Consider the following 19,004-nt stretch of genomic DNA (forward strand, 5'->3'; position numbering starts at 1 on the left):
ATCTCGTTTACATGGCACCCACATGGAGCTTAAACGGCGTACCAAAGCGAATACCAAAATAGAATTCTCATCACAAGAAGCACACCAAAATAAATTAAATGACACATAAAAATAAAATTACATGAACGGAAGAAATTTCATTAAATGAGTACTTACATCGTAGCGAGATAACTTACCATTATTGACCTATGTACTAGTAACACTCACAGGGAAGAATTAAACAATATTAAAATTTTACATTTGGTTTAACATATTAACTTTAAAAAAAAAATGAATAACCAATCCCCTGATGGAGTTTAATGTCCTATTTTAATTGATGCTGGTCGGTTGTTCCATCATATTAGAAGATGGGAAGTCAGACATGACTACCAAAGGTGTCCACTCGCGAGCAGTTCTAACAGCAGACAGTCACTTTCATTAGTAGTCTGTGCAAAGCGGTAGAGTCTAGCGAACGTAGTGCTCTCTGGAGATAAGAGTTCGTACACAATACTAGTTCCACCGTTTGCGGACAATGGCGTCAGAGTACGATTTACAGTCTGATACACACACATATTGCCAACACAGAAATTTCAAGCGCTCCATGCATTCATCATATAAGATGAACCGTGCCTTGCAGACACGTGATTAAATTATATGTCTCGTATAATATTCAGATCCCAAATGAAAAATATTGATACTGTCGTATCGTCCCAATTCTAGCGTTGCTTTGTTATGTACATTCAACATTCAGGAGTTACTTCTACCGCATCCTATATAATATTCCCTTCAGAACTGCCCTCCAAAAGACATGGCTTGATCGTATAAAGAACAAAGAGATCCAAACAATCCTAGGCTTAATTGAACCTTTTGGAGGAAAGACTAAAGTCTTCCAGACTTAAAACTTTTTGGGCATGTTAAAAGAACAACAAGAATGCCATGTGTTTATATGGAGAAAAAAAACTAACATGCAGAAGACCTGTTAGAAGACGAAGAAAAAGATGGATAGACCAACTGAATGAAGACGAGGAGAGCATAGGACGGAGTTGGGAATTTGTCATGAACAACAAAACATTTTTGGACAGACAGCATTGCAGAATGCTCATTTACAACCACCTATCCAGCATGCTGGAGGGCTTCAGCGATGATGATGAGTAAAATATGATGTGGATTCATACCATCTATAGATAAATAGCATTTTGTTGTACAGTATTTAAATTGTTGAATTCATTGTGGACAGCACTTATGATCTGATATGGAATCACCCATAAGTACCTGTCCTAGTTTTGTATTCTCTACCTGGCATTTGGTCCTCTTAGATATCCTCTCAACTGTGACATCCTTGACAGCTTTAGAAATGCTCATTTTCATATCCTACTGGCTGCATTCTTTTCAGGCTCCAAGTCCTGGATTGCAAGTTTTCAACACAGTCTATCATTGCGACCAGGTTGTCAGCATAGGCCAAACCCAACTGAATGCCTCCCTGCAATTTTGTACCTTACTTAACCATTTTAATAGTTACAACCTTGTTTAACTGCTGTAACTACTTTGAATCAAGAACTCATTCTTCCACCAGTTTTCTCTACGACCTGATTTTAAATGGTCTGCCCTTGATTCCATTATCTCTCAGTAAGGCCAGAAAAATTCCTTTGGTACTTCCTAGATCTATGAATTTGTGGAACATAGGAATATTATCTATTCCTGTCTAGCATTTTTCAATTTCTTGAAAAATGCTGAAAATATGGTCTTGACAGGCCCTCTATCGTCTGAAAATATCTGATTTTCATCCAATAATAATAATAATAATAATAATAATCATATGGCCTCGGCTACCGTGTGCAGACATTTCAATTTGATGCCATCTGGCTGTCTGCTCGTTAGTTTCGACGTTCCATTTTACTCTAGGCCCACTAGATGACAGACCAAGTAAACCGAAACTCTCTTGGGCATCTATGGCTGAGATTTAATGAATTTTGTCGGGTAAACACCAAATGTGTCACCAGAGATCTTTTACATGCCAACATCGTACATGGAGTGTCGAATGGATGTTTTTCCGCCCTTCAAAAATCCAACTACCTCTGCCGGGTTTGAACCCACTATCTTGGGATCCGGAGGCCGACACTCTACCACTGATCCACAGAGGCCGACACTCTACCACTGATCCACAGAGGCAACTGATTTTCATCCAACTTTTACACCAACATTGATGGCATTCTCTTTTCTGAAAGGTCTTTAAACAGTTTTTGTTATAAACTTCTCTAAGAGATACTCTGAAGTTCCTGTTCAATTAGTGCAACTGCTTTTAAGCAGTTGAAAGGTATCATACTTAAATTTTATGCCAATCCTATTATTCTATGAAGCTATTTTATTCCTGGTTTCTAAATATTTCATTCCAGGTCAAATTTCTTCTATTCCTGCTGACACTGTGGTTTATATAGCGTCCTCTACTTCAAGTGTGATTTCATTGGCAGCATTGTTCTGCTCCCAGTAAACTCTGCTTATTCTTAAGAAGTTTTCACTATTTATTTCCTTGCACGTCTGGCTGATTTCCGTATCCTGAAGATCTTCCTGTTATAAGTAATGCTGGGAAACTATCCACAGGAAAGCATGGAAAACTGTACGTACTTGGGTAGTGTAATATCTCAAGATACACTAGCTGCAAAGGAGGTGGCAAATAGAGTGCAGAAGAGCTCTCACTTTTACCAGCAAGTACAAACATTCCTCTGGGACCCCAAAGTACCAACAAAATCAAAGCTGGTGATGGTCTATCAGTGCTTAATAATAATAATAATAATAATAATAATAATAATAATAATAATAATAATAATAATAATAATAATAATAATAATAATAATAATAATGTTTGCTTTACATCCCACTAACTACTTTTATGGTTTTTGGAGACATTCAGTACTTCATGCCAATCTTAACCTATGTTATTGAAACCTGCACCCTCACTAAAAAGGACTCAACAAGGTTGCAGGCATCTGAGATGAAGTTCCTGCGATCTGTAATTCAAAAAACAAAACTGAACTTATTGATGGCATGGTTAGAAAGGAAGTTGGGATTGAGACATCATTGTTAGATCGGGTCAGCATGTCCAGATTGAGGTGGTTTGAGCATGTAATGAGGTTGGAGCCAACAAGGACAGCTTATGTTAACTTGGAGAGACATGTGGAAGGAAAACTGATGGTGGGAAAACCAAGAACCCACTGGATGGACATAAAGATGGGCATTGCAGTTCGGGGTAGGACATTGGAGGAAGCCGTTGACAACAGAACGTGTCTCAGTAAAACAGAGTGGAAGAGGCTCGCGAACTGTACCCGGGAAATTAGAACTGTAAAGTAGTGATGATGATGATGATGATGAGTCTTTGTTCCACTTGCTCACAATTGAACCACCATTGCCGTAAGTTGTAGCTCCACATCCTCACCATCTGTTGCAGCAAGTCTTGTTCTGCTTGCTTACAAGTGATCCACCACTGTTATAATCTTAGCTCCTCTTCCTCTGCACTGTTCTAAGTCTTTGATGCTTCCCTTAGAGATCTTGCTCACATGTGAACCACTACTGTTGTAAGTTTTAGCTCCACTTCCCCACCATTGTTGTAGTAAGCCCTTAAGTCATAGCACCACTTCCTCACCACTGTCATAGTAAGTCTTTGTTCCATTTCCTCAAAAGTTAACCACCACCATTGCAAGCCTTTATAAAGTTTTTTACCCATTTCACACAGCTTTGATCTAAAGAATACCACATCACTAATCTGGATCGTATATGCATCAGTATTTGTAGCGGAATAGTAGTAGGCATCTACTGTGAATTACATACAGTATCATGTTGTGTGTCATGTAATATGATGCCCTCCTTGGAGATCCTGCCCCCTCCCCCCACTTTTTTTTTTAGTTCGTAAAGTTTGTATCATTTGCATTCATGTTCCTTATTTGTTCATCTCACACTTCACACTCTTACAAACATTTCATTCTACTTGTTTCGGGGTAGTGTGTAACTGGCGTTTTTTTTGTTTTTTTTTTTTTCTTCCAGAAAGCATTGGAGCTTTCAGGTTCCAAGTTAGAAGAGAATGCTCTGAAAATCACTCCTTTTGTGAAAGGAAAAATGAGGGAAGGCAGAATAGTTGCTGATGCACATTGGCTGAAGAAACCTCTTGTTGTAGTCTTATCAAACATTCCTTTAAAGTAAGTATGAGTTACAGAATATAATAAAAATTGTGATATAACCATTCAGATTATTCAAATATGATAAAATTTAAGATAGTCTTTCTTTTCAAACCTAGGGTAGTATTGGTCTTTGAAAATTATGAGAAACTAAGTTATTTTTCTGGAAGTGAGATATGTTTAAAAATACTATGTCATCCTTTTTGAAAGCAGTTCATAGTTTCTGAAGTGTCACCCTATTCTAAGTAACTGTGTGATACTTGAAAATGATAAAGGTAATAATGAGTATAAAAGCACGTGTTTTAGCATCACAATAAATGCTGTGATTTTCAAGCATGCTGAGTATCAGAATTTTTTTTATGAATTAGTTGTTTTGTTTACTCTATCTTTTGACTGTAGACATCCAGATTAAAGCAATCTTGTATCATTGGGTTGTCAGGGATTGAGTATAGCCTAACTGCTACCTGAAACTTGATACAAACCAAATAATTTGAACATACTGTACTTCTATTATTGATGATGATGATGATGATGATGATGATGATGATGATGATGATGATGATGATGATGATGATGATGATTATATGGCCTCAGCTACCATGTGCAGGCATTTTGATTTGATATTATGTAGGCAGCCTTCATGTCAGTGTTCATTGTTCTGTTTGGTTCTACCAGAAGGCAGAGAAATGGACTTTTGTTGGGCTGTCTATTCCTGAGTTTCAATTAAATTTGTCTGGTACATGCAAAATATGTCGGTAGAGATCTATTACATGTTGTCATCATATGACGTGGAGTGCCAGAAGTACCTTTTTCCTCCCTGCAAAAATCTGAGTATCTCTGCCATGTTTGAACCTTTAGTCTTCGGGTCTAGAGACCGGCACCCTATCACTGATCCATGGAGGGAGCTACTTCTAGGCCCAGTTTCATCAAGGAGGGTTAAATATACTTTAACCCTGGATTTGTTACCTTCAGGTTAATATTTTAACTTGTTCTTGTGAGTCACACATTTCACCAAGCTGTTTTGGCAGAGTGTTAACTAACACCGCATTAACCCTCGTTGGAAGCAGCTACCGTACCAATCAAGGAGGTTGTGACTGAAAATTAGAGGTTATGAACACACTTTTTGGACAGTTCTTTTTTGTGCGGTGTCTTGTTTTCTTGCATAGGTCCGTGATAGCCTGAATTACTCTTTTGTAAAAGATCTGATAGCAGTGAAGCATTTGTAAGAGACTCAGAAGTGAAACACAGGCACACATTTTTGTGCTTTAGAAAATAAAAATTATAAAAATCATTACTGAGTTTGTCACTAAGTATCAAAGCATCATAGAATGTAAGAGGAGTGATGGTGAGAAATTAAGATAAAAAGACAACTCACAGGAAGAAATTACAGGCGAATTTAATGGCATTGCCCATGTGACAGTGCAAACTAGCAAGCAAGTGTTGAAAAAAGTGTTTTCTACAAAAATATTAACGCTATAGCTGCAGACACTTTAGATACCAATCTGCTTGCCGTAACTTCTGATACCCCATTGTTGTCTCCGACTGTTGTATGAAACAACCCTGTGGCATAAAATCTTAACACAATCAATACCTGCAGAATACAGGAGGGAGGGAGAGAGAGAGAAGAGCTTGCTTTTTTCTGTTGTGTATTCTAACATCTCGCAAACTTCATCAATGACCTCACTGATGACTGTTTCTGATAGTCTATAGCATTTCTGAAATTGTTCCTTGGATAAATTTTACAAGTGTAGCCCCCTATAATAACAGAAACGAGAAGATAAGTTCTCACAGTGTTTATGTGGCGTTCTAATCATATGTTCTTCGATAAGACTCAAAACTTCTAAAGTTGTGTTTTATTCCATTTTTATTATTATTTATTTATTATTATTTATTCGCATTTAATATTGTCATACATGTTATCTACAAAACCTTTCAGGTGATGTTGTCTTCATACATTTTTATAGCGTTTTCTAGACATTTTGAAGGAAAAAAATGTTTTTCAAGAACGTTTATAAACATAACCAAAGAAGTGAATTTTAATGGATAAATTTTACAAGTGTAGCCCCCTATAATAACAGAAACGAGAAGATAAGTTCTCACAGTGTTTATGTGGTGTTCTAATCATATGTTCGTCGATAAGACTCAAAGAAACTTCTAAAGTTGTGTTTTATTCCATTTTTATTATTTATTCGCATTTAATGTTGTCATACATGTTATCTAAAAACCTTTCAGGTGATGTTGTCTTCATACATTTTTATAGCGTTTTCTAGACATTTTGAAGGAAAAAAATGTTTTTCAAGAACGTTTATAAACATAACCAAAGAAGTGAATTTTAGTGGTTTAATCTTCTCTAAGCAACTGAAGATGCTCAAAATAGAGGCAAAACATGTCCTGCTTCTTAAATAATTTTATTATGTATATATAACTTACAAGTGGACCTATTGAAGAACATTTTCTTCTCTCCACTGAAGTCAGATGGCCATAGCAAGCGAGATGGACGAAGATGCAAAGAAACAACTTGACAGCATGAGCAAGATTGCCAGAAGGGTAGGGATACGGATCACCAATGGGGAAAAAAGAGAGGGTGAAAAAGATGAGGACTATCTATCTTGCGACCAGAGAAGTGTACAATAAAACAAACATATCAAACAAGAAGATACCTCCACCGTCATTTATCTGAATACTGCATATTTGCTGCCGGTAGATCCAATAAGCAGGTGTTTGATTTCAGCAAAGTTGCCATTTATACAGAGTCGAACATATTGATCAGAGGGATATGCAGCCTTAGGCCAAGTAATAAATGTGCCAGTGGATGTGAATACTGTGGTAACATCATTGCCTCGAAATTTTAATGATAATCATATAATGTAAATATCAAGAAGAGTTTGTTTCACAAGTCGATATACTTGAGTGGCACCACGAATAAGTGTGTGGTGAAAGCGTGGTTAGAATACTTGGAGAAGCAACCACTATATAGATATTTCAGTATCAAGATTGATTATAGTGTGTTTGATAGTTTAATGCCTGCTGTTGACAGAAATGAAGAAGAGTTTAAACTTGAAGAAATCAATGAGCGCTTTTCCCCAAATGAGAAATCTTAGCAGCTCACAGACAAACATTAATGTGGAATGAAGAGTTCTGTTTAGATATAGATCCGGGACAACACTGTGCAAACCAGTTAACTTGTTGTACAATACATTTGCTGAAGAGTTATTGTTTCTGTCAATATACTATGGTGTTCTGCAACAATTCAATAGCGATGTACATATGACTCCTTACAGGATGGCAACAAGTGAAATACGATGAAGAGATCAATGTGGTGTAACACCTCAGCATATTCTCCATATGGTGATGAATATTTTGCGATTGCGTGTGGTTGACGATATAAGAAATTCGTTCAGATGTGTTCATGGCACAGAGAACATAACTCGGAAAGAAATAGAAGATCCACAATTTATCAGCGAGTGTCTGGACAAGAACTTCGCATTCTAAAATCATTCCCGAATTCTATAGCTTATTGGCAAGCTAGCAAAGATGAATTGTTTGCAATGATCCGACAATTGGGTAAACTGACAATGAGTGCAAATGAAATTTGCTGGCCGCATCTTCTTAAAATCTTGCATAGATTGAATACGTATTTGTCTTTTATTTCTCGTAAGTAAGTGTACAAAATCCTCAAAACCCTATGGCTGTTACAATAGTGACAGCCTACTGCCAAATGTTTGTACTTGATTCCACCTGTAATGTGCTTTAAAACTTTTTATTATTCCACCATAATGTTGCTTATACAGTATTAGCTGGAATTTTATGACATGGCACATTGTCAAGAATGAGTAACATGTTGTGGTTCTTTATTCTCATGTCACAGTTAAAATCTGATCCATCTGTCGAATTTAACGGCAGTCATCCATGCCTTTCTATTGTTCCTATAATTGACTTAAACCGATGGGTTAACATTTTTGAAACACTGAGGTTTAGCAGACTTACTGTTCACTGCCACCTTTCTTTTTATTATTTCCATTGGCATTGGTGCAAAATACAACAGTTATTCTGTCCTTGGATTTCTTGCAGCCCCTTACAGTAGCTTTTGATATTGTTTTATCAGGTTGCATACGATTAAATAAAGCAGTTTCATCCATATTGTACCTATCACTACTTGCATCATTTTAAATGATTGCTGAAAGGTTTTTGTGACCCTCTTGTACAACCGCCAGGTCATTTGTTGCTGTCTCATCATGCTGTGTCAGCCCGTGGCGTTTCTTGAAACAAAATAGTCAACCATTGCTGTATGCCATGTCTGTAACACCTAATTTCTCACTAATAAGCTTTGCTTGTTCCTCAAGTACCTCATCAGTTGCAGTTCCATTTTACATGTTAACTTGGGTTATCCAAATAACCAAAGCTTCTTCTAGCTTGTCTCACTTAGCACTTTTCAGTTTTGTGGCTGGCAGAGATGTTTCATCCGTCCATTTATGTTTTTCACTTAAATGTCTCCAATATTCCGTTTGCTTATGGTTTTATCTCACAACAATGAAAAATGGGGTGCAGTGTTCTGCTGACTAGCAGGAGGATACTGTTCTTTATAAGCACACAAAGCAGATAACACAGACAGGATTAAAGTTCATAACATGTCAAGGTGAGCTACTGCCAAGCTCTTTGCCTTCAAATTGCTTTGTCCAGGGTTCCAAAGCTAATCTCAGAAACAGTCCACAGTGATAAGCCATAAGAAAATACTCATCGCATGCCACGGTCATTCTTGCACAACGCCATTTGAGATAATGAGCTACTAATGAATGTCAGTAACATCCAGCCGATTCACATTCCTAAAGGATTAGGCAAGAGCCATATTTCCATTTGAAGATGAAGTATCTGGGTTCCTGCCAACAGAGGTGCCAACTGTTACGGATTTCCCCTGACGATTACGGCATTACAGTCCAAGGGTAAATTATTACGGAAAAGCGACATTATAATGAAAGTATAATTTCTACGGATAAAAATGAGGAAACAAGGAGAATTAAATCTTTTCGAGCATTGGTACTCGACTCCCTTCGTTTCAAATTTTGTGAGTTGGCAACGATACTTTTTCGATCGTCACTTCCTTTTGCTACCCGCGAGCGATGTGAAATTCATTGTGAATGAAGTAACTCTCCTCTCCTATTCACTAAAAATGTAATCTTGTATTATTGCAGTATTAAGTGTACCTGACATTAAGTCTCCCACAGACAGAGTTTTCAGTGGTAATAGAAAAAAAACAGAATGACTTCAGGCCTACAATAATCACATCTACACTGGAATCACTTATTGTTCATAAGGTGAAAATGTCCTCACAGGGCGGAAGAATGCTACGAGAAGAATCCCACACAACAGCACCTGCTGCGTGGGGAAACAAGTTACTAAGAATGTTTTATGACAGAACTCGTTATGTGCAAATTTATGTTGTAATAGGTTATATCTTAGAATAAATTGTTGTTGGGAAGGGCAAAGAGGGTGTCATTATCCAGAAGGGATGAGTGTGCTTTGGATTTGACTCCAAAACTTTTCGAAGGGTAGGGGAGGGGAATTACGGAAAAGCCATTTCAAAGGTTGGCACCTCTGTGCCAAGAATTTTAAATAAACAGTTGGCGATATATCGAGTACACATTTAACATTGTACAACACTTCTGTACCTGTGCTGCCAATGGTGGATGGGGGCAGGAAGAGGTGGCATTATGTTGACGTAGTTCATCAGGAATATCCTTTCTTTGCTCATCATGGGCGATAAGTGAGCGTGGCGATATATAGGGGATTAACTGTACTGTATTATTTGAAATAGCTACTTTTAAATGTAGTATAGTAGATTTTCAGAGTCGTTCATTTCTATCTATTCATTGAAGAGGCCATTTGTTGAGAAAATAAAGAAATTCCTCAAGATTGGGAACTAGCCACAATCATTCCAATATTCAAAAAGGGAGACAATAGGCTGTTTGAAAATCATAGAGGCATATCACTGCTTAGTATCCCAAGAGAAATCTATTTGAGAATCCTTGAAACCAGACTGAGAAGTCAAGTGGAGGAACACTTCTAGGAAGAGCAATGTGGGTTCAGAGGAGGAAGAATCACCCTGGATTTGATCTTCACTATCAGACAAGTATGTGAAAAGAACTTGGAGCACAAGCGTGAGACTTATGTCTGCTCCCTAGATTTGGTCAATGCATTCGATAAGGTACCATGGAAGGTATTGTGGAAATTTTGAGGAAATTAAAAGTGGATCCTTCCCTGCTGCAAGCAATTAAAAGTTTCTACCGAAAATGCAGAAACCAGTTACGGACAGTCAACTGTACATCTGGAGGGTTAATCACAACAGCCGGAGTGCACAGGGAGACGTATTGTCACCTTACTTGTTCATAATCCTCCTAGCTGATATCATGAGAAGCTGTAAAGAACAGGTTAAAAAATTTAAAGTGGGAAACTACAAATTGAAACCTGTATACATAACATAGCTGGCACTCGCTGATGATATTGCGATTTTAGTAAAATCTCCCAGGGATCTTCAATACAATCTAGATATTTGGAATCAAGAAATGAAAAAGAGGGGCATGGTTATAAGCCCAGGCAAGACAAAAGTGATGGCTGTCACAAGAAAGAAAAAAATATATAAAAATGAAGGACGATGACACAGAATTGGAACAGGTAAGAGTGTTCAAGTACCTGGGAGCCATCATGAGTGAAGATGGATGATGAACTTAACGATTGAATTGCCTCTTCTGGACGCCTATATTTACCTCGTAGCTTTGTCAATAAGAAAGAAGTGAGTAAGAGGACCAAACTTTAAGTATACAAGTCAGTATACTTACCACTACTCATGTACAACTGTAAATCATGAGCACTTGGCACAAAACACACAGGCTGCAAGCAGTTGAAATGAGATGTCTAAGGTGAATAGAACACAAGACAAGGAGAGACCATATTGGGAACAGTACTATTAGGAAGACATTGGGAGTAACACCATTGAAAGTCACCATAGAAGGAGCTCAATTAACATTGGTTTGAACAGGTGATGAGGATGTTGGAAACACGACTGCCATGCAGAGTGTAGGAAGCCCGGTGTGAATGAGCTAGAGGGAGAGGACGACCCCGTATTAATTTGAAAGATAATATCAAGTCCAGCCTAGAAACCAGAGGTATCCTGTGCAGGGAAGCTCAACATATAACACAAGACAAGAAAGCCTGGTGGTCTTTCTGCCAAACCTCGACATCGCAAGGTACAAGAAGAATGTAAATTCTTGATTAAATACTGAGAAAGAATGGTTATCTACAATCTATTCAAAATAGATATGATATTGTATAGGCTTTTGGGCTTGTGCCGTGTCAAGAAAATAAGGTGAAATTCTTAATGTTTCGCAGAAAATTGTGCTCTGCGTCCTCAGAAGAATTCTCGACTATCCACGAGAAAGGCTTCTTAAACTTTTAAACTTTCTCCCATAATATTCTGCCAAATGTAACAAAATTTGTATGGTATACATACCTGCCAACCATTCCGATTTATTTTTACACTTCTTCCTATTTTTGAGCAATCGGAGGTCAGTACTCTTCCCCATGGATAAATTAATATGTGCTTGTGTAATTTACGCAGCCTGATTTTCAAGTGTATTTATTTGGCAAGTGTATCATCCGTCATCTTCGTGTATCATGTTTCCTACTCACTACAGCATGGTGTGTGTTTTACAGCTGGGAATTCGGGGCGGCAATTGTCCTACAAGTGAGAGAGGCTAGCGTGCGCTAGCGACTCGGTTAATCGGGACGACAGATTGGATTTCTTGTTCGCGCACTGTTAACAATTTTTGTGCGTAGTTTTGTTGGAGTTGTAGGCCACGTGATTTCTCTTGCGGTTCTGTGCTTTTCCCCCTGTCGAAGTCGTGTGTGAATAGTGTACCGTATGAGACATGTTGATCTGTTTTGTATGTGGTAATTTTGCATATTTCAGTGCATTTGTGTTCATTCTTAGTTCAGAATTTCAACGATAACGACTAGTGACTTTTCTAGAAATTTTAGGAGCCATTTGGAGACAATTCTGACTAATTTTAATTTATCTCAATATAAATAAAATAAGAGTTTTGTCTGTACATTGCCCAGAATTTAAAATGAATGATATTTCCATACCGGTCGTGACCACACTAACGAGGGGAAAGGCACATTTTAATTTCCCGTAATTTCTGTGTGTGTGTGTGTGCGCGCGCGCGCGCGCTGAAGAGAATTTAATGAAAATCGGTATATAACGTCGTGGAATAAGTCGCTACGATCTAGGCTATAAGTAATTGTATTCACGCTGAGTGAAATGGTAGTTTAGGGCCCTAAAATGTAATTCTCAAATATTTGTTATTATTGGCCCTATTGATAAATGCTACATAACTAAGGTTATAAATTATTATTAAATTTTTCTATCATTTATGTCTTACATATATATTTTTGCTGTACCGGCTATGATAACAGAGATATTCATGTTTTGTTTTTTTTGTTTTGCTAAGTCCGTATCAACCCCGAGGTACGAGAAAATGGGTGAACAGAATTTTATTTAAAGTCGGGGAATAAGGAACTACAGTCTGTGCTATAAATAATTTTATTCACTCTGTTCGAAATGGTAGTTTAGGGGAAAGTGCCAAATAATTAATTTTTAATTACCTATCTTACTGGTCGTATTGAAAAGTACTACATAACAAAAGTTATAGAGAATACAATTTCCGATTATTTATGTTCTATTGCTTTTTACCATACCAACTATAATAATATTGGTGGGGATGTAGATTAAATTGTGATGATTATAAGAATGAGAAAAAAAGTCATGAAGAAACGATCGCTTAAATAACACAAGAGGTTGTCACGAAAGAAAGGACGACTCACTTGACATTAGATGCTCTAATATCACAGGTTCGGAAAAAAGCTAAATGTGAAGGCGTCCAATATAGAAAGCTCATAAAATTGATCAACAGTAACATTTCATTGACCATTGTTTGTTGTGGTGTGCTTTGTGTATTCTACTGCCATTTATCTCCAATAGATGGGATTACTGCTGCGTATCGAGTTTAACAGCCTGCCCGAATATTGGCGGGAAGTAGCTGGGATGTGGAGAGTTAGATTTCTTTCTTCTTTAGCCTGCCATTCCTCTGGTTCACACATTTTCTGATACTACTGGTACTTAACACACTGGATCATCATAGTATTCCAGCTATTCTATCCCTACTCTGAGGCAGTGATTGGAATGAGTAGTGTGCAATTACACAGGAGTGTTTGCGGCTGTTGCACCCTGGTCATTCTAGCTCTGAAACTTTGAACTGTTAGATCGACACCATAGTACTTTTCGCTAAAAGTTAGAAAATGTGCTGTTTTCATTTTATTGAATATTTCATATGACAGCATTACTTTTAATCGCGACATTCATACTGGCGTCATTGTAATGACCTATGTTGACTCAGTTGGGAAAACTATAATGACAGTCTTTCTGAGAATTCCATAGCGAAGCACGGGTACATCAGCTACTTATTTGATCTAAATAGCATTGCGCTTCGCATAATCGCACAGGTGCTTGATGCAATATATTAATCTATGCATTTGCTAAGTAGTGGCATCTAAGTGCATGACTGATTCACACATGTGGAGCATGAGTTCATACTATTTTTGGTAGGTTTTATCAGAGACTGATCATCTCACTCACATACTTCCTGTGAAGGAATAGAGATGTGTAATTTTTATCCTTGTAGCCTCGTTATAGCAACAGTCGGGCTTTGAGACAATAAGTGTTATAAATATATCATAGTACTATGTTGCGCAAGACATGTAGAATAAGTAGTTTTGACCAGTTGTATCCCCTGATTTCTCCTGATTTTTGGTTTTGTAAAGTTGGCAGGCATGCAAAAAAAAGACGCATCAGGAAGGAATTGTCCGATGGCAATAAAAATCGGATGTGAGGAACAGACATAGAAAAACAAACGATCAAAAGTGCAGAACACTCAAATGATTTATTGCAGAGTTAGAGCGTTACAAAGTGAGGACGTCAATAAGGTGTTGGTTCACCCGTGGCCTGGATGCAAGCTGTCACTTGATGTGGCATAGACTGATACAGTTCCCGGATGGTGTCCTGCGGAATATCATGCCAAATGGTCTGTAACTGTTGGGCTAAATCGGCGACATTCCGGGATGGTCGCAATCGCCTTCCCATGAAGTCCCAAATGTTCTCTATGGGAGGGAGATCTGGCAACCGAACTGGTCGAGGATGGATAGGGCAAGCCTGAAGACAATTCATAGCAACTTGTGCCATGTGCAACCAGGCATTATCCTGTTGGAAAGTAAGGCCTGGATGTCACTGAAGGAACGGTAATACAACCGGCCGTAGAATGTCATCAATATACCGCTGTGCTGTCAGTGTGCCAGGAATGACTACCAGAGGGGTCCGGCTATCAAAGGAGATGGCAGCCCAGACCATCACTCCCCTGTTGTGGGGCTGTGTGGTGTGCAATAGTCAAGGCAGGATCCCCACGCTGGCCTAGACGTTTCCAAACACGTCTGCGGTCGTCGTCAGGGCACCGCTGAATGCGGGACTCATCACTAAAGACTATATGTCCCCAGTCAGTGCAATTCCATGTTGCTCGAGTGCGGCACCACTGTAATCTGCCTTGACGGTGAACAGGCGTGAGTGGTAAGCGGTGTAACGGGCGGCGCGAGCGCAAATTCCTCTCGCTCAGGCGTCTGTTGATGGTCAGGGTGGACACATGTGTGCGGGTCACACGCTGGATCATTGATAACGATGACTCTGGTGCTGTGACAGATGTTCTGACAATTGCTCTGTCTGCCCGTGCTGTTGTGGCCCTCGTCGACCACTGCAGTCCTGACACTGATGCCTGCCGTTGCTGACCCACGTTTGCCAGCATCGTCTGATCGCCGCATTACTTCGACCCAAATCAAATCAAAGTCTCTTTATTTGCAAATGAGGTGTCTACCTCGGTGGCAAATGGTACACTAAAATACATTATTGTCAAGCACTAAATATTAAATTAACAAGAGAAGAAAATTTTCCTATAATACAATATTATACAATTTACGCTAACAATATTTTCTATTAAACACACAGCTCATCCTTAATAAATTTATATTGTTTACAAAATTCTACTTATAATATCTCCTGTACTACTTACAAATATAGTCAACTGATATACAGTATGTGGAATTACTTCAAATGATAGTATACAACTGGTATAAGATTAATATTTACATTTCATTTATTTACTTATTTACTTTTTTTTTTTTTTTTTTTTTTTTACCAGTTCTGGAACCTAAGTTGCATAACGACTTGCTGCTTCTTAACCAGAGCCCCTTTTGCCACCACTTTTCAGAGTTCCTGAAGGGCCTTCACAGCTACCGTAGCGGTCCCAGAGCCCTCAAAATCCCCACTGTACTTCACCCCTACAGGCAGTCCCCTACTTTGGCTGTCCAAACTCCTTAGACCAGGGGATGGAATTAATTTATTCACACAAATTTTTTTTATTTACAATAACCTGCACTGGTCGAATGCCCTCTAACACTTCATTTATTTTCTCTGTTGCTGTTTATTCTCTTCTTGAATATCTGTACAGACTTTGGAAAAGGATCAAACACTACCCCTGGTAAACTGTTCCACTCCTTCATACCCTTCCCAATGAATGAAAATTTACCCCAATCGCTTCTGCTAAAATTCCTTCTAATTTTATATTTGTGGTCAGTCCTGCCGATATAATTATTTTCCAACTGAAGCCTCTCACGGATATCTCCCCATGCTTCTTCTCTTGTATAGGCTCTATATAATCCTATAAGTCTAGTTTTCTCCCTTCTCTTACTTAAAAGTTTCCCACCCAAGTTCCTTTAACATTTCGGATACACTACTGTTTCTCCTGAAATCCCCTGTTACAAATCTTGCTGCTTTCCTCTGCACACTATTTCTTTTATTAGGTATTCTTGGTGAGGATCCCAAACACTGTTTGCATATTCCAATAATGGACGAACCATACTCAAGTAACTTTTTTCTTTTAATTCTTTATTGCATCCTTTAAGTAGCCTCATTATGACATGTAACAATCTGTATGCTTTCCCAACAATGTCATCAACATGACCCTTCCAGTGCAAATTACTTTCAAATCTCACACCTAAGTATTTGCACTTGCCATCTTTTGGGATAACTACCTCATCCAAAGTATATTCAAATTCAGTTTTAAAGCTCCTGTTTGTAAAAGTTGTAACAGTTGATTTGCCTCCATTAACCTTCATATTATTTTCTTCAACCCATTGTTGGATACTTTCAAGGTCCCTTTGTAATTATGAACAATCCTCAATGTTGTTTATTTCCCTATAAAAAATTATGTCATCTACATACAATCTTATTTTTGATGTTATATTGTTCCCTAAATCATTTGCGTATATTAAGAAAAGTAACGGACCGATTATACTACTCTGTGCAATTCCCTTCCAAACTTTCTCTTCCTGAGATACATAGGGCCGATTGCAGAAACGATGACTAGTTTTAAGCGTTAGACATCGTCTACCTAACCAACGCCTAAATCGTTCACGATCTTCCATTGCATAAACAATGTTCAGTCGATGTTTAACTAGACATCCCTTAAAGTTTCAATTTTGGTTTGAAAATGGATACAGAAGTATCTTTCATGCAGCTCTTTGCTTGTCGCAACCAATTAAATTCGCCGGTGCGTGCTCCGAACGCCAGTCAGCTGGTTTTTTTTTTTTTTTTTTACTAGGGGCTTTACGTCGCACCGACACGGACAGGTCTTATGGCGACGATGGGATAGGAAAGGCCTAGGAATTGGAAGGAAGCGGCCGTGGCCTTAATTAAGGTACAGCCCCAGCATTTGCCTGGTGTGAAAATGGGAAACCACGGAAAACCATCTTCAGGGCTGCCGATAGTGGGATTTGAACCTACTATCTCCCGGATGTAAGCTCACAGCCGCGCGCCTCTACGCGCACGGCCAACTCGCCCGGTAGTCAGCTGTTTGTCTTCCTACACATTACTCAAATATGGCTGAGCATGACTTGCCTACAGATAAGAGTATCGTTTTCGGTGGAAATTAAATCTCATCATATTATCGACACTAAAGCGACATGGCACCGTACGGGGAAGTGTAGCTTTCATTATAGCGTTGTTACAGTGAGTGTAATCTACTCATAAATACGGTAGCTTCGACGAAGGGAAGATGAAGCAATAGTAATGTGTAACCGAGTGTGTTGTACAGGCCATATAGATGTAGCTTGCATTCTGGAGATCGTAGGTTCGAAACGCATCATCGGCAGCCGTGAAGATTGTTTTCCGTAGTTTCCCTATTTTTACACCAGGCAAATACTAGGGCTGTTATTATGGCCACGGCTCTTCTTCCTCAGGCCTCTTTAAACGATAATCACCACCACTTGCCTTTTCCTATCTGATAGTTGCCGATGATATATATATAAAAATCCCATACAACCTACTTTTTAGTTTTCACTACTATGTGTGTTTACTTGGCAGTAAATATAAGTGAATCCCTCCTGATTGATATATGTGACAGCCCTCAGACGATCGGGACACATAATTCCGATATGTATGTAGTCGAAGTGACCTATAATTCCATGGAAATTACCTCATGTACATAATAAAATATATCGGTTGCCAAGAATTGTATTCAAGTTGACAGTTACCGGACTGTCACTTTGTCAGTCTCAAGAAACAAGTCTCTCGTAAAGCGAAATCTTATTTTATTGTTATCTCCCCGTGCATGTCAAACGAATTACTGCGATTTAGCAGCGGGCGACCCACAGAGAGGCCGTCGGACTAACCTTTCTTTCCGGAACCGTTTCAACATGATCATACAAATTACATATTTTATGGTACATAACCTCTAATTGCGATTCACTCCTCTCATTTGAGGTTAAACAGTGCTCTCGGCAGTGTTTAAACATGACCGGTTGAACATCGGTTTTAAACAGTGTCTAAGTGATAAATAACGTCTCTGCAATGCGGCAGCCATGCTTAGGCATTGTTTAACTGTAGACATCGTCTAAATACCGTTTCTGCAATCGGCCCATTATTTCCTACTTTGACTTTCTGAACCCTTGAATTTAGAAATGTTTTTATCCAATGTGTAACCCTTACGTCCAATCCTATTCCCTCCAATTTCTTTAATAATATTCCATGTTCCAGTCTATCAAAGGCTTTGGAAAGATCTATGGCTATGCAATTTAACTGACCTCCTGAATCCAATTGATCTGATATGTCCTGCTGAAATCCCACCACTTGTGCCTCACAAGAAAATTTCTTTCTAAATCCATACTGGCTCCTCATGAACCAATTTTTATCATCACATATCCCTCTGATGTACTTCGATATTAAACTCTCCAGTATTTTACAAACTATACTGGTCAGGCTGATTGATCTGTAGTTATCTGGTTTCCTTTTATCACCCTTTCCTTTATAAATTGGTATTATTATAGATTCCTTTAATTCTTTTGGTATTACAGTATTATTTATGACATAGTCAAACAGAAATTTTAAATAAGGCACTATGTACCACCCCATTGTCTTTAATACCTCCCCAGTAATTTGATCACTTCCTGCTGCTTTTCCTTGCTGAAGCAGTTGGATTTCTCTGAAAATATCTTCATTTGTGAATGAGAAGCTTCTTGTTTCCCTCTGTGTCTCTCCCTTTCTATCTTCTGTTTCGGTTTCCAACTCTTGACAGTCATCTACTGAATCCCTGAATTCCCTACTAAATAGGTTTGCTTTCTCAGTATCTGTTAAATAGTGTTCACCCCCTTCTCCCACCATTGTAGGAATTTGGATTCCTTTTCGTTTTTGATTCCTGATATATGAAT

General features: G+C 38.4%; 1 protein-coding gene and 1 pseudogene across 1 annotated transcript in view; one reads left to right on the forward strand and one right to left on the reverse strand.

The window, feature by feature from the left end:
- LOC136874793 (uncharacterized) overlaps positions 1–19,004 on the forward strand; it is a 311,583-nt gene that overhangs the window by 235,712 nt on the left and 56,867 nt on the right. Inside the window, exon 8 of the mRNA XM_067148465.2 lies at positions 4,015–4,166. Within this exon, the coding sequence (XP_067004566.1) occupies positions 4,015–4,166 (152 nt within the window). The remainder of the gene's footprint in view (positions 1–4,014; positions 4,167–19,004) is intronic.
- LOC136874231 (tigger transposable element-derived protein 6-like) lies at positions 7,929–8,736 on the reverse strand (annotated as a pseudogene).

This window comes from Anabrus simplex, chromosome 5 (assembly GCF_040414725.1).
Source record: "Anabrus simplex isolate iqAnaSimp1 chromosome 5, ASM4041472v1, whole genome shotgun sequence".
In the NCBI taxonomy this organism is placed as follows: domain Eukaryota; kingdom Metazoa; phylum Arthropoda; class Insecta; order Orthoptera; family Tettigoniidae; genus Anabrus; species Anabrus simplex.